Source organism: Typopeltis vanoorti, chromosome 9, assembly GCF_054136105.1.
Source record: "Typopeltis vanoorti isolate ZY-2024b chromosome 9, IOZ_Tvanoo_1.0, whole genome shotgun sequence".
Lineage (NCBI taxonomy): Eukaryota > Metazoa > Arthropoda > Arachnida > Uropygi > Thelyphonidae > Typopeltis > Typopeltis vanoorti.
Window position 1 is genome coordinate 56,850,252 of NC_143557.1, and position 24,920 is coordinate 56,875,171.

The 24,920-nt window shown below is 34.9% G+C and overlaps 1 protein-coding gene across 1 annotated transcript in view; it reads left to right on the top strand.

The window, feature by feature from the left end:
- The window catches only part of Exo70 (exocyst complex component 7), a 324,025-nt gene that overhangs the window by 84,692 nt on the left and 214,413 nt on the right, over positions 1-24,920 (top strand). Inside the window, exon 7 of the mRNA XM_090398081.1 lies at positions 13,771-13,888. Within this exon, the coding sequence (XP_090254207.1) occupies positions 13,771-13,888 (118 nt within the window). The remainder of the gene's footprint in view (positions 1-13,770; positions 13,889-24,920) is intronic.

The window sequence follows — 24,920 nt, forward strand, 5'->3', positions numbered from 1 at the left end:
ATTCCACTTATTGGTCACACTTCACTATTAAAAATTCCACACATTTCCAGTCTTTAATTCAGAATTTAGTTCTAAACAATAATGATATCATGGGAAACTTTGATGTCGCTTTTCACCTTTCATGGGCTCCCCCCCCCCAACCTGCCTCCTGCCAATTTCTATACTAAGCATTTTGAAAAACCTGCTTTTGATGTTGCCAGTCTCAAACCTTCTGTTTGGTTAAGATATATCGATGATGTGATCTCTATTTGGCAACATGGCTCAGACACATTAGACTTTTTTCCTTCTCCACCTCAACAGTCAGCATCCCAGAATCCAGTTCACTATTGAAAAACAAAATAACAACAGCTTCCCTTTTTTAGATATTCTAATCAAACATCTGCCCAGTGGTACCCTTTCTTTCTCAGTTTACAGAAAACCATCCACACAGGTAGATATATGCATAAACTTTCCCACCATCTCCTCTTCTCAACAATATAGGGTCATCAAAACCCTTGTCAGCAAAGCCTCCAACCTCTCTTCCATCCAAGCTTTCCTTACAACTGAACTTGCCTTTATTCACCAAACCTTCCTGTCCAGTGGTTACAATCCAAAAAGATCTACAAATTATCTGTCCCTTCTATCTTTTAACATCCTCTCAACATAAAGTAATGTCATTACTATTCCCTCTATCCAGGGCACTTCTTAAAAAATAGCCAGTATTTCAAAGAAATATAACTTCTACACTGCTTTCAAGCCTCATTTGAAGCTAGCTTCCCTTCTCCACTCTTCTAAGGATCCACTTCCTCTCCCTCTCCATTCCAGGTGTTGACACATTTCCTTGCTCTTGCAAATTATCATATCATGGTCAAACTGGGAGATCTTCTGATATCTGCCAAAATGAACACAAAAACTACATCCACTGCCACAACTATGGTCTCAGGTCTAGCTGACCATGCCTTTGGATACCTTGCACAAAATCAAATGGAAGAAAACTATTATGCTTTATTACAGTAAATACAAACATGAAACACTCTTTTTAGAATCAGAAGCAGATTTAAAAAAACCATCATCATCATCAAATTCCTGACATTTACGTTCAAGGGGGTGTACAGGATATGATAGTACCACATGAAAAATTTACATCATTACTAACTTCCTATCTACAATTTTCCTCCAAATCAGTCTGTTACCTGTCAAGACTCCAACATTATCAGATCTTATATTTCTATCGTCTAAGGCACTTTGTACCATATCAATCCACCTATATCTTGGTCTTCCTCTGGGTTGTTTTGCTTCCAACCTGGCAGAAAACACTGGTTTTGCTAATCTTTCTTCTCCCATTCTTTAAGTGACCATACCACCAGAGATTAGCTCTGCTAACACATTCCTGGATGCTAACAATGTCAAGTTCTTTCCTAATATTGTCGTTTTTAATATGATATTGTTGCCATTGATGCCAGATCTCTAATCTTTCGTAGGACTCTCATATCTGCGGTCTTTAGTCTTTGGTCAAGTGTTTTACTTCTAACCCAGCTCTCAGATCCATAAGTTAAATTGGTTTGAACACTACCTTGTATACAGCTAATTTAGTGTTTTGACTAATTTCTCTCTTATTCCATATAAATTGATTCAGTCAACTTCCTACCATACCAGCTTTGTTGATCCTGTTGTCTATTTCCATATTTAATTTACCATCTTCACTAAAAATCGAGCCTAAGTAGCTGAAATGTTTTACTTGTTCCACAGGTTCTCCATTCACAACGCAGTTGACATTTTCAACAATTCTTCTTATTTTCATTGTCTTTGTGTTGTTATTGCTGACCTTCATACCATATCTATTACAACAGTTATTCAGTTTAGTCAGGGAATCTTGCCGACTTGTAGCGGATTTATTTAGGAGTATAACATCATCAACATAAAGCAAAGAGCTGACATTAACATCTCCAATTTTGATATCAGATTTAATACTACTTTCCTTCAAAATGTGATCCATGTAGATAATGCATAACAGAGGGGATAATGTATATCCTTGTCTGATACCTGATTTAAAATTAAACCATCTTTCTGTACTTCCTTCAATTCTAACTACTGACTTACAACTCGAATAAAGACTAAGTATTTCTTGATATAATGCCTCACTGACACCATACAACTGTAGCGTTTTGAATAGCTTCGCTCTTGGCACCTTGTCATATGCTTTTATCAGATTGACAGAACTTAAATACAGATCTTTGTTATATTCCCATAATTTCTCGACTATTTGTTGTAAAGTGAAATTCTGATCCTGATAGCCCCTATTTGGCCTGAATCTAGCTTGTTCTTCACCATGCTTCTCTTCCACAATCCTTCTCAACCAATTCTCAAGTATACTGGCATACATCTTACCAGGAACTCAGTAGAGAAATACCTCTGTAATTCTCACATTGTTTTATTTCCCTTTTTATATATGGATACTATGAGAGCTCTACTCCAGTCATCTGGAATTTCAGATGATTGAAGTAGAGCTCTCCAATCATCTGAAATTGGAGAGCTCTACTCCAATTTCAGATTGGAGAGCTTCCAATTTCAGAAAATGGGCCTCTGAACTACACAGTGCAGCCACTGTAAGACTTGCATACCTCCATACTTGAGCATTTCTGGTCAAATATCATCTACGCCAGCTGCCTTTCCACATTTCAGACTTTTGATGGCTTTTTCTACTTCCATTATAGATATGTATTCCTGATTGCATGCCTGGTCAGTGTTTTTTTTTTTTATCACTGTGCTGTCATCACTGCTAGTTTCATTTAGCAATTTTTCGAAATACTCCATACTTCAAGGATATCTTTTTTCTCCAGTTTTCATATCGCCTTTATCATCCCTAATTCCTTTTATAGCACTCTTTCTTCCATTTCTGAGCTTCTTCAACAACCTCCAGAATATCTTGCAACCTTCTTCATATTTATTTTCTATATTCTTACCAAAGTCTTCCTGTGACTTTTGTTTAGCTAGTTTTATACAGTGTTTAGCTTTCTTACATTTGTCTCTGTATTCTCTGACAAACTGACTTATTTGCCAGGAAATTTTGATATGCTTTCTCCTTTTCCATCATTGCCTGTTTAGCTTCATGTGTCTACCATGGAGTTCTGATTTTTTTATCCTTGCAGTCAACCTCACCACATGCCTCCGTGGCTGAATCAGTCAATGTTTTCTTCAGAGCTTGCCTCTGAATCTCCAAGGTTTGATTCCTGTTCTCGAACTGTTTCATTTTCTTCATTTTCTCTTGAATAATGTTTGTATATTTCAGTCTACAGTTCATATCTGAGAGCTGCTCAACTTTTATTCTCTTTAAAACTTTTGTTCTCTTTTTCAACTTTTATTCTCTTTAAAACTTGCCAAACTCCTCCCATGACTTCTAGTTTTACTAGAAGTCATGGGAGGAGTTTGGCAAGAACATACAAAATAAATATCAAGAAGGTGGTAAGATATTCTGGAGGTTGTTGAAGAAGCTTAGAAATGGAGGAAAGGGGTGCTGTAAAAGGAATTAGAGATGATAAAGGTGACATAAAAAACAGAAGAAAAAGATATCCTTGAAGTATGAAGTAATTACTTACTTCAAAAAATTGTTAATGAAACAAGCAGTGATAGCACAGTGGTAAAAAACACTCAACAGGCATACAGTCAGGAATACATATCCATACTTGAAGTAGAAAAAGCCATCAAAGGCTTGAAATGTGGAATGGTAGCAGGAGTAGATGATATTCAACCAGAAATGCTGAAGTATGGTGATATAAGAGTCTTACAGTGGTTGCACTGCATAGTTCAGAAAGCTGGACAGAGGAACGAATTCCTGATGATTGGAATAGAGCTCTGATAGTACCCATATATAAAAAGGGAAATAAAACTGGCAAGATCTATGCAAGTATAGTTGATAAACGGTTGAGAAGAGTTGTGGAAGAAAAGCTTGGTGAAGAACAAGCTGGATTCAGGCCAAATATAAGCTGGCAGGATCAGATCTTCTCTTTACGACAAATAGTCGAGAAAACATGGGAATATTACAAAGATCTGTATTTAAGTTTCGTTGATTTGGAAAAGGCACATGACAAGGTGCCAAGAGAGAAGCTATTCAATACGCCACAGTTATGTGATGTCAATGGGGCATTATATCAAGCACTACTTAGTCTTTATTTGAGCTGTAAGTCAGCAGTTAGAATTGAAGGAAGTACAGGAAGATGGTTTAATGTTAAATCTGGTGTGAGACAAGGATGTACATTATCCCCTCTGTTATTCATTATCTATATGGATCACATTATGAAGGAAAGTGGTATTAAACATGATATCAAAATTGGAGATGTTAATGTCAGCTCTTTGCTTTATGCGGATGATGTTATACTTCTAAATAAATCCGCTACAAGTCTGCAAGATTCGCTGACTAAATTGAATAGCTGTTGTAATAGATATGGTATGAAGGTCAGCAATAAAAAGACAAAGACAATGAAAATAGGCAGAATCATTGAAAATGTCAACTGTGTTGTGAATGGAGAACCTGTGGAACAAGTAAAACATTTCAGCTACTTTGGCACGATTTTTAGTGAAGATGGTAAATTAAATATGGAAATAGACAACAGAATCAGCAAAGCTGGTATGGTGGGAAGTCAATTGAATAAATTCATATGGAATAAGAGAGAAATTAGTCAAAACACTAAATTAGCTGTATACAAGACAATGTTCAAACCAGTTTTAAGTTATGGATCTGAGAGCTCAGTCAGAAGTAAAACACTTGACCAAAGACTTAGAGACCGCAGATATGAGAGTCCTGAGAAAGATTATAGGCATGAAAACATGGCATCAATGGCAATATCATATTAAAAATGAGATTATTAGGAAAGAACTTGACATTGTCAACATCCAGGAATGCCGTTAGCAGAGCTAATCTCAGGTGGTATGATCACTTAAACAGAATGGACGAAGAAAGATTTGAAAAACAAATGTTCTCTGCCAGGTTGACAGCAAAATGACCCAGAAGAAGACAAAGATATAGGTGGATTGATACAGTACAAAGTGCCTTAGACGATAGAAATATAAGATCTTATAATATTGGAGTCTTGACAAGTAACAGATGGTTTGGAGGAAAATTGTAGATAGGAAGTTAGTAATGATGTAATTTTTTTCATGTAGTACTATCATATCCTGTACACCCCTTGAGGGTACATGGCAGGAATTTGATGATGATGATGGTGTATGATAGAATGAACCTCAGTAGCCCAGTCACTTTTGACATGATGTCCTTTAATTGGAAAGACCCAAGTTCTAATCCCATCTAGAATATAAAGAACCTTTATCAGGACTTCTCAAAAAAAAAAAAAAAAAAAAAAAAAAACTGAAGGTGATTGCCTGTCTGATATGGAGGTGGCATAGTTTTCAGCTCACAACAAACAGTCCAGAAGAACCCTTTCTCTTGACAGACATGTAGCCTCTATCAATAGGATTTAGTGAGAGCATTAAATAGTTTCAAACAAACCAGGTTACTTGGTCATGACAGACCATTAAAAACAATACACAAAGGATAATGGAACAGGATATATGATAGTTCTACAGTTTTGGATAGGATGTGATAGTTGATATAGGATGTACTTATTAAGTAATAAAGTAATAAAATACTTGTGAAATAATAATGTATGTTAGCTGTTATATCCTATATGTTGTCATCTCCATGGTAAAAGGAATGAGTGATAGTCTATGCATAAGTTTCTGCCACTTAATCAACTCTTAACAGTTTAGCACTATACTGAGGAATTGATAGAAAAAGAAAAGTGATGCTCAAGAACAAAACAGAATTGACACTGTAAATTAAAAAAGTGGAATTCAGCTCATATTATTAGCTACACCAGAAATAGAGAAGATTAAGCATCCTTTTATTTATAGATGAGGCAGTCCATTAAAGATGAAAGAAGAAAAAGTCAATATAAGCTCAAGTATTAACAGTGACAGTGAAAAAAGTGAATATAAACTGAAGTATTAATAGTGAAAGCTGTTTGTGATCATTTGGTCCCTATGCTTTTAGTATCTTAAAAAATCTGAAGGTAAAGTAGATACTGATCAAGTTAAGGGGATAATAAATCCCTCATTATTTTAAAGTCGGATACGAAACTCGGAGATTGAAATCTAAGAGTTTCATGCCGAAGAACTATCATATAAGTGAAACGAACTTACATATACCCCTACTAACGAATTGGTATATGTAAGTTCGTTTCACTTAAACCTTGGTATTCCATGTCTAACTACTCACTGATGAAACCTCGATAAAGGTCGAAACCGGTCTGGGTAGCGACCTCTCCTCATAATGTAAAACAGTAATACATCTCCTAGGAGCTGCGTTTTACATTATGAGAAAATATTAAGGATAATGATGGAGCTTGCTCCACCTTTGCTCTGAGTTGCCCTAGTGTTGTACTACCCAGGTGTTGACTTGTGCTTGGACTCACTGATAGTCCTTCGGCATGAAATGCTTAGATTTTGATCTTCGAGTTTCGTATCCAGCTTTAAAATAATGAGGGATTTATTATCCCCTTAACTTAATTTACACTCCCTGAAAAATAGCCTCTTGGCTCTTTATCGTAGATACTGATCTATTTATTGCAGTGTGATATTTGTATGCCAAACTTCAGACTTCAGTTCACAATTTCTTAAACATCTGTGTTTAAGTGTTGTAAACTGTATAGTTGTGTACACTCATTTTAGAAATTATGAACTTTACAACCATGTTATAAATAACTATTTAAATTTCCTGACGTTTTGACCTTCACGTTAAGGTCATCATCTGGAGTATATACAAATATATAAGGACCATCTGAGTTACATTTCACACAGTAAGCTAAAGAAACAATGATTTAATCACCAGTTATTCTACTGGCATGACCTCTAGTGAAAAAAAAAATACAGATAAAATTATAAATTAATTAATTATTTAGAAACTACATCAAAGCTAAATTCTATTTAAGATAACATGAGAGAAACTTAAATATAAAGAGCCAATAGGCTTCATTTCGGCGATATAAACATTATTTAAATTAAGAGGACAATGTGGGATTTAATATCCCCTTAATTTAAATATTGTTTATATCGCTGAAATGAAGCCTATTGGCACTTTATATTTAAGTAATTTAATGGGTGCACCTGTTTGACAACTCGTATAGCAGAGTATATAAGTTCTTTTCGCTATACCCTTTGGTATTAATTTGATCTAGCTACTCGCTGATGAAGCCTCAAAAAAGGCTGAAACCAGTCTGGGTAGTGACCTCCTGCCATAATGTAATAACAGCATACATTTCCTAGGAAATGTGTTTTTACGTTATGGAAAATACCAAGAATAGTGATCAGAACTTTACCACCTTTGCTGCGAGTTTCCTGGTATTGTACTACGTACTAGGACTACTTGCATTAGCTCACTCTAGTAATCGCCGATATTTTTATAGTTTACTATATTCGGCATGAAACTCTCTGATTCCAATCTTTGAGTTTCTTATTCGGTTTTAAAACGATGTGGGATTTAATATCCCCTTAATTTAAGTAATGAGAGAAACATTCTTTCTTATAGATAGTTTTCTTATAAAAATGATGTCCTATTTTTAACATTACAATTGTTATATTAGATTTAAGATTCTTGATTATCTACAGTTCTATTTATAATTAACTCTTAGGGAGAAAGGTTCTGTGGGTAGAATATGTGTCTTCCATATGTTTGGGATTTTTAGACCATCATTATTGTTCAGTTGTCCAATTTTTGATTGGGGTAGTTGATAAGAATCTCAGGCTTCCTTAAATTTGCATTCATACAGGGTGTCCCAAAATTCATGCAAGATTGAAATTTAGCGCCATTTGTGCGGTAAAGTGTTGCCAACGAGCAAAAAAAGACAGCGTGACAGCTGACAGTTCAGGGTTATTAAAAATGTAGCGCTACACGAAAGAACAATGCATTTTCATTGTTGAGCAATATTTTAAAAATAATGAAGGTTTGGCAGGTACAGTTCACAATTTTCGTACAAAATATGGTCGGAATAGTGATTTAACTTCATCAACCGTGAAAAGTTTAATTAAAAAATTCAAAGAAACTGGATCAGTTAGTGATCTTATACACTCTGGCCGACCTTCAACAAGTCGTTCAACAGAAAACATCGAAGCAGTTCGTGAGAGTGCTGCTGAGAGTCCAGGAACATCAATTCGGCACCGTGGTCTTGAATTGGGCATTTCGAGAAGCTCTCTACAACGTATTCTCACGAAAGATTTGCATCTTTATGCTTACAAAGTTCAATTGACTCAAGAACTGAAGCCTACTGACCACACATAGCGAAGAGAGTTTGTTGAATGGATTATGGAACAACAACAAGTGGATGCTTATTTTTCGAACAAAATCATCTTCAGTGATGAGGCTCATTTTCATCTTAATGGCTTCGTTAATCGACAAAATTGTCACATTTGGGGTTCAGAAAATCCACGAGTGATTGTTGAGAAACAAATGCATCCACGTGTCACTGTTTGGTGCGGATTTTGGGCTGGAGGCATCATCGGTCCATTCTTCTTTGAAAATGCGGCTGGTAAGGCAATAACAGTTAATGGTGCTCGCTATCGCGACATGATAATCCATTTTTTTTGTGCCTAAATTGCAAGATATGGATGTGGACGACATGTGGTTTTAACAAGACAGTGCCACATGCCATACAGCCCGAGAAACAATTCAATTACTGCATGAGTCATTTCCTGGTCGTGTAATTTCCCGTTTTGGTGATCAGAATTGGCCTCCCAGATTACATGACTTAACGCCGTTGGACTTTTTTCTTTGGGGTTTTTTGAAGTCTAAGGTTTATGCCAACAAGCTCGCGACCACCCACGTCTTGAAGGAGGAAATTGAGTGCTGTATCAACGAAATTCAGCCACATTTATGCAAAACGGTCATGGGAAATTTCGACAAAAGTGTGCGTATGTGCCAGCAAAGCCGTGGAGGCCATTTACCTGATATGCTATTCCATGCATAGCCCTATACTGTATACTTTATGAATCAATAAGAAATTACAATTTTTAATTAAAAACCTGTGTTTTCTATCAAAATTACTTCTTGCGTGAATTTTGGGACACCCTATACCATGGTTTGGTGTGATGTAAACAACTGGTGCTTTTCCAGTCAATTCTATGTAAAGTGTTCAGGGCATAATCAGAAAGGCGAGCTTCACCATAGTTATTATATTTAATGTGTCGTTTATGTTCCTTTTGTCTGATAGTAATTGTGCTTTCTGTTTCCCCTATATATGGTAGATTACAGGTGCAATAAATATGGTATACTCCAGGGTGGGCCAGTGGAAGGAGTAGGTCTTTGGATGAATTGAGTAAGCTTTTTAATTTGCAGGAGGTTTAAATGTGGCTCTGAGGTTGTATTTCCGTAGTATTCTGTTTATTTTATCTAATGTTCCTTTAATGTAAGGAATGGTTATAGTTTTATTGTAGTCTGATTTATCTTTGTTTTTTTATTGAGGTCTTGTAGAGAATTTTGTTAATAGTGTTTTGACTCTAATCATTTTTTAGAAAAGTTTTGCTGATAACTTTAAATTTGTCTTTTAGCTCTTGTTCATTGGAACAGATCTTCAAATCCCTGTTTTTTAGAGTATTAATGACACCTAGTTTTTGTGTTGGGTGGTGGTTGGAGTTTATGTGTATATCTTGGCCATTATGTGTCAGTTTCCGGGAAACAGTGAAGGAAAGAAGGATGACATGTGACAAGTGTATCTAGAAACAGAAGTGTGTTCTGTTTTTCAATCTTAATTGTGAACTGTATGCGTTTGTGTTGTTTATTTAGGTGACTAAGGAAAGCGTCTAGTGTCTGGCGGCCATGGGACCAGATCATGAAAACATCGTCAGCGTATCTAAGCCAGACTTTGGGTTTTAAAGGAGAGGAATCTACAGCATGTTGCTCAGAATGTTCCATATAAAAGTTAGCAATGGGGGGGGGGGATAATGGTGAGCTCATGGCTGTGCCTTCTTTTTGTAGGTAGAAAATGTTTTGCCATACAAAATAACCAGACTGTGATATCTGGAGGAAATTTGTTCTCTAAAAGAAGGATTGTGTCAGTGATTGGGACATTCGTAAAGAGGGCAGAGACATCAAAACTAACTAATAAATCATCTGTCTTTGGTTATGTTTATGAAGTGTTGTGTGTTTCTGATATAGGAGGGGGAATGACCTACCAACTCCTCGAGTGTTGCTGCTAATTTCTTGGCTAGTGATAATTTGGGCTGTCTATACCTTTGCCTATCGGCCGGAGTGGTGTGTTTTGTTTGTGTATCTTTGGTAGACCGTAAATTCTCGTGGAACGAGCATAGCGCGGAAGTAATTTTTTGACTGTATCTTCGGGCCATGTAGTAATTGATTTATCTGTCACACCCTCTCTTAAATTCATTCACACTATTCACACTCACCACCTCCAATGGCAAACCATTGCACGTCAATCTATGAGATAAAAATTTATAACACGGTTGTAAAGTCCATAATTTCTAAAATGCATTCTGATCACCATGTATAGTTGTGTAAGATTGTCATCTATCTTTTTGATATATCCAAGAATCAAACTACTTTAAAATATATTATTGTCACATATTTTTTAAAATATTATTACTAGAGTTAGGTGCTCATCAGGTCATGTATCAACCACACCATCTGCCACACCCTCTCTTAAATTCATTCACACTATTCACACTCACCATGGAATGGCAAACCATTCCACGTCAATCTATGAGATAAAAATCTCTCTCACTCCTTTCTTCACTACATTCATTACTTTCTTTGACTATATTCATTCTCAACTTTCATGGATCCATAAAATGAAAAATTCCCTGTACTTCTACCCTTTACATCCCTTTCAAAAAAAAAAGTTTATAGGTCTCTATCATGTGAGTGGAGTATGAGGACAAATTGAGAATTTGTAGACTGCTGTCTGTAGTCCATAAATTCTCAATCTGTTCTCATATTCTATATTTCTGTCCTGATAACTATCGTTAACATTCTCCTTTGCTCTCTTTCCACTTTGCACACTCTCCACTCTAACTGCATCACTTTGGAAATCAAGATATCAAATTTGTGCATAGTAGGCCACTTGAGGTCATATTAAGGTAATGTAAAAAGGCAAAAATACTTCCGTATTCTTATATGCCAATGATTGTTTCAGCATTGTAATTATTCTCTGAATTGTCTTTACAGTCTTTGCTATATGGCCTCTGAACTTCAAATTTCTGTCTACTAAAACTCCAAGATCTAGTCAGTTTAGCCTAATCAGTTTCTTCTAATATAAGTTAAGATAATATGCCATTGGAAATCTGATCACACAGAGTGCATAACTTAACATTTATTAACATTGAACTGACAACCATTTTTACATATCCACAATTCCAGCCTGTTCAGCTCATTCCTGTCTACCCTGCCTTACTTTGAATCATTGGCAAAAAGCTGCATATCTCTTGTTTAGTTCTTCTCAGTATCATTAATGGAAAGATTGAGTAACTATGGACCAAGGACTGATCCCTGGGATACACCACTGGTCACTTTGAATCTGTCATTCAGCCATCCTCTTATCCAAGCTAGTAGTTTATAGTCCAGTCCAGTACCCTCCAAATTATGCATCAGCCTTCCATGCTGTACCCTGCCAAAAGTTTTAGCAAATTCCAAAACTATCATAGAGTAACCATTCTCCTTGTCTAACTCAACCATAACATTATTATAAAATGTAAACAAGTTACTCAAACATGACCTTCTCTCATGCTGTTCATTGTGAAGTATAGATTCATTGTCAATTTATTTCTGTTTGTTAGCTCTTAGTAACTTTTCTAGAATCTTCACCATCATTTCAGATATGCTGATAGGTTTATGGCTAGACATATCAGTCTTTGCATCAGCCTTGTGCAATGGAATTATTATACATTTTTTTCACTCTTATGAAATCTTCTCTGTGCTGAGACTCAAATTATGCAGCCAAGTCAGAAGCACTGCCATTCAGTTAAATCCTCTGTTAGCATCCTTGCTAATATCCTTTGCAACCCTGTTGCCAAATTCTTAACGAATCCAGTGTTCTCCTCAGATGGTCATAATTTCCTGCTTTGTTGTTCAATGTGTAACCATTTCTGAATAGAACATCCATATACATAGCTACTTTCCAGGCCAGTACAGTATGATCATTGTCAACAACCAGAAGCAGAACTGGCACATCTTTAACCTAAATCCTCCCTACCTTATAATTAGGTCTAACACTTTTTGACTTAAAGTTTCTCCTATCATATGCTGCTTGAGTTAGTTGACTTGGAACTGTTCAATAAATTTGCCTTCATTGCATGAGATTTCACTTCTACCCAATCAGTGCCTGGGTAATTAAAATCATTCACGTTGATTACTCATTTAATACCCATCTTGTTGATTTGGTGAGCGATTTCATTATTATCAGCAAGTGATTCACTAAGTATGAGGTGATATCAAAAGGTTTCAAGACTAGCTCTGTTTATGAGAAATTACTTTATTTATCTATGTTTACACACTATCACCTTCAAAATAGTCCCCTTGTATATCAATACAGCACTTCCAGCGTTCTTGCCACTTCTGGAATGTGTCCTGGAAGTCTTCTTTTCAAAGCATGTCAAGCACCTTCTGTGATTCGCGCTGGATCTCCGCAATGGTGTCAAAACGGTGACCTTTGAGCTGGATCTTCATCTTTGGGAAGAGGGTGAAGTCTGCAGGAGCCAAATCTGGCGAGTAGGGTGGGTGGGTGCAGAAGTGAGATCGTGTTGTTTCTGGTGAGAAACTCACGTGTGAGGAGAGTTCGGTGACAGGGTGCATTGTCATCATGGGGCATCCAGTTTTTCGCGCGTCACAGATCTGGTCGCTTTCACCTAATGTCCTCCCTCAGATGCCTTAAAACCTGGCAGTAGAACTTGCTATTGACGGTCTGGCCCCTGAGGACGAATTCTCGATGCACAATGCCACGAATGTCGAAAAAGACGATGAGCATGCACTTGTTCAAACTGCAGACCTGCCTCGCCTTTTTTGGTCGTGGAGATGATGGGCTCTTCCACTGTGAAGACTGTTGCTTCGTCTCAAGGTCGTACCCATACACCCAAGTTTCATCACCGGTAATGATCCTCGAATTTCACGTTTGTTCTAACTTGCTGTGCATGATGAAATCGCAGATGTGGTAACTCAGGTAGTCAGAATAGCATCAGTTGCAGAGCTTCCAATGGACACAGGACGATGTCTTTTGGCACACTGACTTATGAAGGTTGGTGCTCCCTGTGCTGCCATCTGTTGGCGTGTTACAAACCTGGTCTTGCAACTTTTTGATACCACCTTGTATATAACATTTATATGAAATTCATAGCTCATCAAAAATCACAATCTGAAATTTGTTTCAGCTCATGATATGATACAGATCATGAGTATGCTTGTGTGGCTATAGCATGTGTGGCTATAGCATACATGATATTCATGGTCTACTTCCAGCTCGAAATATTGATATAGACATCTTAAGGCATTTCACATATTTATTGATAAGAAAATGTATTTAATAATTATTGGCGAAAGAAGTACCATGCAGCAAAACACCACTGTGTAGCATGTCAGGTTTTGTGTGTGGAAATAGAGAGGAATAATCATTATTTTACCATTTAGTTAATAAAATTTGCCTCATTTAATTGTAAATAATAAATTATTCAGTGTATTAACATTCATATTTGCTTTGAAATGACATATAATTATATCTCTTGACTATTTTATTCTCACAGCCAAAGTAATTTATGACCTTGTCTGTATTGCTCACTGGCTTCGTAAAAACAAAAATGATGATTTTGCAAATGTTTATGCTTCAATACGATCCAGCGTCCTATCAAGATCATTACAAGGGTATGCAGTATTTATTTTAAAAGTGCAAAAAAATGGTATTTTTTATACTGATTGTTTAGAATTTTTAATAGTGCTTTAGTTTATATTCAACATTTGACATCCTAATTGGAAGAGATAAGATTACAAGTATGTGGCTTATATTATTACAAATTAACTACAAATGTGTACAATGAATGATTCCTTTAAGTGCAAGAGACAACTTCACAAATTGGATTTTAAATCATATGTGCCTAAGACAAAGCTGCTTATGACTTCCAAGCAAACGGCAGCTAGAGTGCAATGGTGTAATCAAAGAATGTTGTGGGGTCAAGAGGACTGGAGAAAGGTACTTTTTTAGCGATGAAAGTATGTGTTGTGTGTCCCATGATCATCAGGGGATACATGTTTGGCATCTTAAGCAAGAAGCATTTGATAAAGAATGCCTGAATTGTTTGATGAAATTTGTAACCTCTGTCGTGGTATGGGCTTGTATGACTGCAGAGGGTCCAGGTAGGCTGTGTATTGTGTACAAAAGAGTCAATTCCTAGAAATTCTTGAGCACTTTGTTACTGGCATTGGATAATTTATGTGATGGTGATTTCATTTTTCAGCAAGATTCAGCTTCTTGTCACACTTCCAAGACCACTACTAGATGGCTCAAAGAAAGGCAAATCAATGTAATTCTTTTGCCCGCAAACTCACCAGATTTAAACCCCATTGAGAATTTGTTCAGAATTATGAAGAAACTTCTTCAATAAGTTGAAGTTTCCTCAATTTCCTTTCTTGAATTTCCTCAAGAGAGAAAAATGAACTTGTTTCTAGTCTGCAGACCATATGGGCATGTTTTGATAAAAAAAGACTGTGGACCACTAGTAAATAATATGCTCAACTGTTTATGATGGTCATAAAAGCCAAGGGGGATGCAACAAAGTACTAATTATAATGTTGTTTCCCTTTGACTGCGAATTTTGTGTATTTATTTTTGCATTATTCTAATATTTTGAACCGTGTTAAAAAGGATTATAATTTTGTGAATGTTTTTAAATAACAATTTTTTATAATTTGTATTACATTTTTATGTGTTTACATAGTTATATAATATACAAAGATTTAGATAATGCTAATTCATATTTAGTGATAATTATTTTCTATGCAATAAATTAGAATTGAAAATCATTTAGCACATTTTCTTTGATTATTCTAAATTTTTGATTCGGAGGTGTATAATAATAGTAGTACATCACCATGGATGAGCTTATTTTATTTATGTATATATATATATATATATTTTTTTTTTTACAAAATTTGGAAACCTTTCTTTAGAAAACTAAGCATAACTTTTTCGAGTCATTTCTGCCTCCAATAAGAAGAGTAGTAGTCTCACACTGAGTGATGACATTCATCTCCCTCTTTTAAAGACATTCACAAACATCCATGTTCTCCATGGAATTTGAACCCATAGCCAGTTTGTTGTAGAGTGGATATGTTGACCATTCAGTCAGCCAGGCCAGCCTATGCTGCAGAGCAGAAATTTTATTATTGAACCGAGTCTTTTTTCTCTATAATTGGACCCTTCATTGATCACCAAGTGATTCAAAATAATGATAATATTGAAATAAACTATTTCTGATGCCCTGAAACTACCAAAGCATCTTTACTATTGAGGAGCCTAGTTCAGTAAAATTCAGCTTAATATAATCAGTAAAAACATCAATTTTGTAGGAAAAACCTGGGTTTAACTCTCATTTAGGATGTGAAGAACCTTAATTGGGCCTTTCATTTGGAAATATGGGAATAAATTCAGGATGTCTGTAGGTTTTCTTAACTGAGTTTTCCAGTTTCATATGGAGGTAGAAGAGGATTTTACCTTCTGGAAAATTTTTTCATCAAACTGGCCAGAAGCATGTAATTAAGACATAATACACTGGCATCATAGCCTTAAATGCTTTGGGTATAATTTTAAACAAAACCAAACTAAATAAAAAATCTTTATATCAATAAAATTCAAGCAGGTAGAAATATATTTTGATATTATTAATATCATTAAGTGAATACAATACGATACGATGCGATCTCTATTTTTATTCATCAGCTATATGGATCGGATCACATTATGAAAGAAAGTGCATCAGGGCTGATATCAAAATTGGAGATGTTAATCTCAGCTTTTTACTTTATGGAGATCTTATTACATTCTTAAATAAATCCGGTTTCATGTGTAGATGGCAGTGTTTTTCATTCAAGAAACTTGAATTTTTCATCCCACAAAACAAACTGTCCAGAAAAATACATGCAATTGACAGCCATAATACTCTGTGCAAGTAGGATTAACTTCCCTATTAGAGTATTAAACAGATTTCAAACATGCCATGTTACTTGTCCATGATAGACTATTATGTCCAACATGCATTGGGAATACAGGAATAAATTCAGGAAGTCTGTCGGTTTTCTTAATTAAATCGAATAAAATAATCTGTACCAAAAATGATATGAAAATCAGAAATAAAAAAGCAGACTCTGAAAATATGCAGGAATATTGAAAACATCAACTGTATCCTGAATGGGAAATCTCTATAACAAATAAAACATTCATTTCAGCCATTTAGGCATAATTTTTAGTGAACTTGGCAAATTAAATATGAAAATAGGCAGAATAAGTGAAGTTGGTAGGAAGTCAGCTGAATAAATTTATGTTGAATGAGAGAGAAATTAGTCAAAACACTAAGGTATCTGTATAAAAGATGGTATTCAATCCAATTTTAACTTATGGATCTGAGCATTGGGATAAAAATAAAATAGTTGGTCAGAGACTAGAGTGAAGAAATGAAAAATTAGAGGAGTGAACAGATGGTATCATTGTAGAATCTATTAAAAATGAAGATATTAATGAAGGAAGAAACTTGATATTTAGCATTCATGAATATGTGTGAGCAGAGCCACTCTCAGAGTGATATGATTGATATGATCTCTTAAACAGCATGGGAGAGGAAAGGCTATATAAACATATCTGATGCCACAACATAGCCTTTAGGAAAAAAACCTAAAGACTAAATCCAAAATTTAGGTGGATTGATGAGTTAGTTCTACAGAGCCATGTACTCCTGCTAAAACTTGTAGGTGTTCCCCAGAGCATACAGCAATTATAACTTATGTTAGATGTAGTTTCTGAAAAACACCTTTCATGAATGGGCAATGTATTAATTTTTATTAAATTGACTTATTTCTAGAACAGTTATGTTACTTCATTATTTGTAACATTGTGTATCATATGTTTTTTCTTCATTAAAATTTATTGCATGATTTCATTGTCATAATTTCTTTCTGATATTTTTTTATGAAAATTTTCATAGGGATTCTGTGCAAAAAAAAAAAAAAATTATATAGGATTGTGCAATCCCAAAATGTTTAAGAAACACTGCCCTAGAAGACCAAAATATAAGATCTGACAGTATTGGAGGTCTGATAGATAACTTTTTCCCCCTCCTAATGTGTTGTAAAATTGTAAATAGGAAGTTAGTAATGATGTTGCCTTTTCATGTAGTAATAACATAGTATCACGTGCACCTCTTGAGGATATATACCAGGAATTTGATGATGATAATGATGATGACATTACCACACTAATAACAAGTTATGCAATGATACTTATGGGTTCAGATAAATATTTCAGACTGAGTCTTACAATCCATCCTCATTGAAAAAACAGACAGTTCAAACTAGGCCAAACATTTATCTGCTGATTAATCATAAAATAGGTGCTGTATGCTAGAAAAAGTTAAAATATGACAGCTACAGAGGTTAGCTATACTAGCAAAAACAAACAAACAAAATAAAAAAAAAAAAACATAACAAAGGTTGCTTGGAATAAAAATCTCCTAAACTTTCAACTTTGATAACCCATTGTTTAAATTTAAATTATAATGATGTAATAAGTATCCACTGATTGAATGTTCAAGGATGGGCTCAGCTAACCAAACTATACTCTGTTTTGGCTTAAACCAGAAATACATATGATGGTACAACACATGATGAGATTTCATATTGGCTGAGGCAGTGCCTGGTTAAACAAGGCCCTCACATTGCTTTTTGTCAGGGAACCAGGATGAACACTGAAAAGTCGGCTGCTGGAAACTCCATTTTCTCAACAATGAGAAGAAGAAGAACAAACCCAATGTCAGAAGAATTGATGATAGGAACCATCAACGGAAAAATTATTAATGGAAAGGAAATTGAACTTACAGAAGAACTGGAAAAGTACCATGTGGATGTAATTGGCATTACTGAGACAAAGAGACAAAAACTGATGAGACCTTACTAAAAAAGTAAATGTGGGATGTTACGTTCAGAAATTAACTGTCAAGGGAAGGAAGGAGTAGCAATAACAACCAGTACCAGATGTAAAGAAAAACTGTTTGATTGGAAGGCAGTTTTGAGTAAAGTTATGTCAGCAAATTTCAAAATAGAGAATTGAACAACAAAACTGATTTATGCGTATGGTCCCACAAAAAATTCTACTAAGGAAGATGTGGAGGAATTTTTTGTCACTAGAGGAGGCAGCCGACATAAAAAAAAATGGAAAAAGTAGTTCTTGTTGGAAATCTAAATGCACAGTAGGAAATGAATCCTACTAAATGTTTTGGGAAAATTTGGAGAAAAAGGCTAGGCTAATAATAATGATAAGTAACTGCTGGATTCCTGCTCAAGATGTGGACTAGTCATTACTCACACCATGTTCCAGCATAATGATATGCACAATTTCATGTGGAGAGAAGACACGAGACATAAGAAAAGCCTCATTGACTATGTCATTATGGATAGCAATATCTTCTTGGTGGTTCAGGATAAAACAGTGTACAGAGAATTTGAAATTAGAAATGACCACTTAGTTTTAAGCAGAATAAAAATTAATATCATATTGAAAAGTATCATATTAATATCATAATATCAATGTTTAAAAAAGTTTTAAAAAGAAGTAAAGTTGAGCAGCTTTTACATCTAAACTGTAGATTCAACAACAAACATTATTCAGCAAAAGATCAAACAGTTCAAAAACAACAACTGACATTGGAGTGTCATTGGCAAACTGAAAAAACTTTGATTCATTCAGCTAGGGGGGATATGTGGTGAAGTTGTGTTCAAGGATAGAAAAATAAGAACACCATGGTGGATGCAAGAAGTTATAGAAGCAACCCTGGAAAAAAATAAAGCATAGCAAGAGTTCCTAGCATATAAGTTGGCAGATGCCTTAAAAGAATACAGAGACAAATGTAAGAGAGCTAAGCTATGTGTAAAAATAGCTAAACAAAAGTCATAACAAGAATTCAGTAAGAATATAGAAGATAAATATCAGGAAGGTGGCAAAATGTTTTGGAGGCTATTGAAAAAAACTTAAAAATGGAGGAGAGAGAGTACTGTAAAAGGAATCATAGATGATAAAGATGTCATGAAAACTGAAAATAAGGATATTCTAAATGCCTGGAGTAATTACTTTGAAAGCATTTTAAATGAAACAGTAGAAAATTTTCAAGTGCAGTACATACAGGAGTACATGTTAATACACAAGGTAGAAAAACCATCAAAAACTTAAAATGTGGAAAGGCAGCTGGAGTAGATGATATTTGACCAGAAATGCTTAAATATGAAGCTATTAAGGTTTTGCAGTAGCTACATTACAAAATTCAAAGGGCCTCGTCACAGAGGGTCCAGATGATTGGAGCAGAGCTCTCATAGTTCCCATCTCTCTAAAAAAAGAAAAAAGAAAAAAAAAGGGAATAAAGCTAAATGAGAATTGCATAAGAATTTCTCTACTAAGCATTTCAGGTAAGATTTACGGAAGCATACTTGAAAAGAGGCTGAGGAAAAGTCATGGAAGAGAAACTTGGAGAAGAACAAGCTAAGTTCATGCCAAATAGAGGTTGTCATGATCACTTTACAACAAGTTGAGAAATCATGGGAATATAACAAGGATCTCTAGTTAAGTTTTGTAGATCTGGAAAAGGCATATGACAAGGTGTCCAATGAAAATCTTTTCAAAACACTACAATTATGTGAGATAATTGAAACATAATGTAAAACAATACATAGTTTATAATTAAGTTGTTGGTCAACAATTAGAATTGAAGGAAATGAAGGAAGACAGTTTGATATAAAATCAAGTGTAAGATAAGGGTGCATATCATCTTTATTCTTATTTTATATATATGTGGATTGCATTATGAAAGAAAGTAACACTAAACCTATTATTAGAATTGTAGATATCAAACTTAGCTCTTTACTTTATGCAAGATCATGTTGTGCTCCCACATACATGCAGTCAAGTCTCCAGAATTCTGTAAATAAATTGAATAACAGCTGTAACAAATTTGGTATGAAAATCAGCAACAAAAAGATACCAAAATAATTCATGCCAAGACACCAAAAATGTTCATGCCTATCAAAAAAGGCATGAACATAGAAAAATTCAGATGCACTTTAAATGGAGAACTTACAGAATTATGAAAAATATTTCCATTATTTAGGCACTGTTTTTAGTGATGACAGTGAATTGGATATGAAAATAGACAACAGAATAAGCAAAGCTGGTATGACAGGGAGCCAGTTGAATAACTTTATATGTAATAAGAGAGAAATTAGTCAAAACACTAAATTAGCTGTATACTAGACAATGTTCATACCAGTTTTAAGTTATGAATCTGTGAGTTGGGTTAGAAATAAAGCTCTTGATCAAAGACAAGAGACAGCAGATATGAGAGTTCTAGTTCTTAGAAAAACTAAGGGCCCCTGTACAAATGTCATCATTTGCAAAATCATGTTAAAAATGAAGACATTACAAATGAACTTGACATTATTAACATTCATGTGAGTAGTGCTAATCTAAGGTGGTATGGTCACTTAAACAGAATGGGAAAGGAAAAGTTAGCAAAACAGGCGTGTGATGCTAAGATGGCAGCGAAAGACCCAGAAGAAAACTAAGGTCTAGGTGGATTGATTCAGTCAGAAGTGCCTTAGAAACACAAAATTTTAGATATGACAGTATTGGAGTGCTGACAAGTAATATACTAATTTTGGGGAGGATCGTTGATAGGAGATTAATAATAATGTAAACTTAATCATGTTGTGCTGTTATAGTAGTTTGTATTCCCTTGAAAGTACATATTAGGAAATTGATGATAATAATGTAATAAGACCTTGGAGTTTTTGAACATGCATAAAATAATATCTGTTGATCACTACTTCCCTTCTCCACAAAGCACCCTTTTTGTTAAAAATAAGAAAGATGATAGCCTAGGACATAGATGGCAAAGGCACGAGTGCCAGAGGTGGCATGTCCGAGAATTTTGCTGGCACGTCAACGATTTACAGGTGATATCCTTTTATACACTTATAAATTATTCAACTTTTTCTTTAATTGTTACAATATGTACAAGTTAAATTTTGTTTTACACGAGAGTGCAGCTATGAGGATGTGCATATGATTGGCGCGATATTAACAAAAGATCGCGCGACCCATAGACAACTAACAATTGTTGAGTTGAAATGCTAATTCTCTTCAACCGAATTCCATAATATCTGAAACTGTCATAACAACAACAACATTCACTATATATTTCTTAGTTTTAAGACATTCACGATAGGGTGTCATTTATTGTTCCAACGGAACTTCTCAATACTGCAGGCGCAACTCACACAAAGTTTCAACCCTTGGTTGAATTTTATTGCTGCTTGTTTCCATTTGACTGACAGACAAATGCACACATGCATTATGTGGCATGTTTCAATTCATGGTAGAATTTTATTTGAAGTTAGCCTTTGTGATCTGTCATAATTACATCGAGAATTTCAAATACAATAAAACAAAAACACTGATTTCATGTAATTGAACAATACTTTTTAGTTAGATACTGTTTTTCCAATGCAACGTATAGTTTTGCTTGAATCTATATAGCATAGTTTCTGTGAGAGGGAACATGTGATTCATTAGTAAGCGCTGTTTTTATTCCAGCTTCTCTAATCGCACTATTTGTTGAGAAATATATTGCACAGACTGCAAAAGCCTCTGTACCTTATTCAGGAATACAATAAAAGTACTTGTTTTTCTTGCATCTGCAAGAAAAACAAGTATTTGGGGAGGACATGTTGTTAACGGTGGGGTTACTATCTTCTCAATGTAAACATGTTCAAACATTTTTCGTGTGCAAGGTATATGCAAAACGTTTTAATGTCTTTTTTCGTAAAGTAAAATCAGGGGTGCGATTTTATGCGAGGGCAAGTTATATTCGAGTAAATATGGTAAGCGTTTTGCCGACAAGTTGACATCCTTCTGCTGCTTCCCCTGCTCAGCTGACTTCTATGGTGAGTTACAATGCATAAATATTTTTCTCCCTACTGTTTTTTTTTTTTTTTCAAACCAACATCATTAAAATCAATTTAATAATACAATAATCAATTTTACACTAAATAATATTATAAATTCATATATAAATAAATATTATAAATAAAATAATGTTATTTATAAAATTATAAATATTTTTTATAAAATTATAAATAATTATTTATAATATTTTATAAATATATATATACATATATATTTTAAAAAATATAGATTTAATGACTTCAAAAACCGAGATAAAGATTTTAATGAGAATAATACTACTAGTTTCAGCTTATAACAGAATTCCTCAGGTATTCATAAAGGAAAAGAATAGTAATAAACATTTAAGTATCTAACCAAACTGGAAATTACAGGTAAAAATTGCCACACATCATTGATACATAAAAAAACATATTTTTTCAAGTTGTTCTAACAGGCGTGCCATTGTTTATTGCAAGTGTGCGTGCAGGCTCACGTGAACGCCAATATTGAATAACTGCAGCATGACTATCTGGGATGCTATAACTCAAATTGTTGTTTAAGTGGACAGGGTTCAGCAGGATTTCCCTTGATTCTACAATTTTTCTCTCAAACTCATCATCACAGCAAAAGATATTTTCTGATCTATCCCAGCAAACAGAGTGGCTTTGTTGATCATCATTAGGATTATTTGAAAAAAGAACATGACAGGATAATGCAGTTGCATGAGATCTTTTGTAAGAGATGTCTCCCTTATGCTCTTCTATACATTGTTCAATAGATTTGTTAGTTTGTCCAAAATAAGGGATATTGCAATCGCACCATAATTTATATACACCTGGATATTTTAGGTTGTGATGAGTAGGTTTTGGATGGCTGATTAGAGAACGGATTTTAGAAAGTGTGGTGAAGAACGTCCTGATATTGTATTTTTTAAAGACTTTAGCTAATTTTTTAGAGACCGCGCTAATGTATGGAATGGAGATGCTACCTTTAAAATTAATAGTTTCTATTGTGCACTTCCTAGGAGGATCCAGAAGAAATTTCTTAATCGTTTTTTCAGAGTATCCATTTTGTTTAAAGATAAGATTGAGGTGATTTATTTCTTTTTGTAGTTCATCTGGTTCATTCAAGAGAGAGCGTGCTCTGTGTCCTAAGGTAGATATAGTTCCATGTTTTTGTGGTGGATAATGATGAGAAATATTATGCAGATATCTATTGGTATGAGTAGGTTTTTCTGTACATAGAGATTTTTAATCTTTCAGAGCATCATGTAAGCATGACATCCAGGAAAGCTAAGGAGTTATTATTTTCTAGATCAGCAGTAAATTTTATATTAGGATGTTGGATGTTTAGATGATGAAGAAAATCTGTGAGAGATGTGTGCCCGTGATTCCAAATAATGAATATATCATCAACATATTGTTTCCAAACTTTTGGTTTAAATGAGAAGGAAGATATGGCTTTCATTTCAAAATCTTCAAGGAAGATGTTAGCTAGAACTGGGGACAAAGGATTGCCCATTGCCGGGCCTTGTTTTTGTTGGTAAACGGAGTCCAACCAGAATAATGCAATGTTTTAATAAAGTAAACATTTTTTTGGACAATCTCTCCTTTAGTAATGTAAGTACCTCGTCTGTAGGAACGTTAGTAAATAAAGATATAATGTCAAAACTAGCTAGAATGTCATTTTCATTGATGTGAATATCTTTTATATGAGAAACAAAATCTGTGGTGTTTTTGATGAAAGATGAAGATTTATTGGAGAAACACTTGAGGTACTTTGCTAGATATTTGGAAAGTTTGTACATAGGTGAGTCAGTTCCTTCCACAATTGGGCGAAGAGGGATGCTACAATATATATATATATATATATATATATATATATATATATATATTCTCTCAGGGGACCCTGTAACCCCTAGAGAGCGTGCCCCTTGGGTGGCAGATAGGGGAGCCCACCATGTGTGTGTGTGTGTGTACATGCACGTGCGTGTGTGTGTATATATATATATGGTGGGGTGGTCCGAATAAGGACTCGTGGACCAATAGGGCCATAAGGGGCAATCATCTTGATTGTAAGGGAAGCAGCACTCCCATGGACCCCTAGCTGGATCTATCCTCTCCTTCTACTTTGAAGATGATCCACTTACTTTAATCTTTCCTATAAGGCCTTATCAGCCAATTCTTCTTACTTTATGACCCCTATGCTATTAGAGTACTCGAGGGCCATGGGGTCTTTTCATTTCTGGCCTTACAACTATACCCTCTCTATAAACCTTACTATATTTCTTCTGTAATCTATTCTTTCCCCTTCAATATACCCTATTCCCCCTATGGGTTTAAATTCAGAAGAAGGCTAGTTCAGAACCCTACCACTGAACTATTCCATCGTCAGGCTAGTCCCCTGACATGGAGAACATAATCCTACTTGTAAGCTGACAGACAAAGATAATCGGACTGAATCTATGGGAAAAACGACCCTGGAATGGAAAAGGGAAAACGAAAATGGAAACGACAAAATATAATACACATAGCAAACTGGAATGTAAGAGGAATAGCACATAAAGAAATAGAATTAGACCAGTTATTAAATGAAAGAAATTTTAAAATAGCAGTAATCACTGAAACAAAAAAGAAATTAAAAGGAACTATGAGAACTGAAAATTTTAATGTGATATACAGTGGAGTGGACAGAGACCAA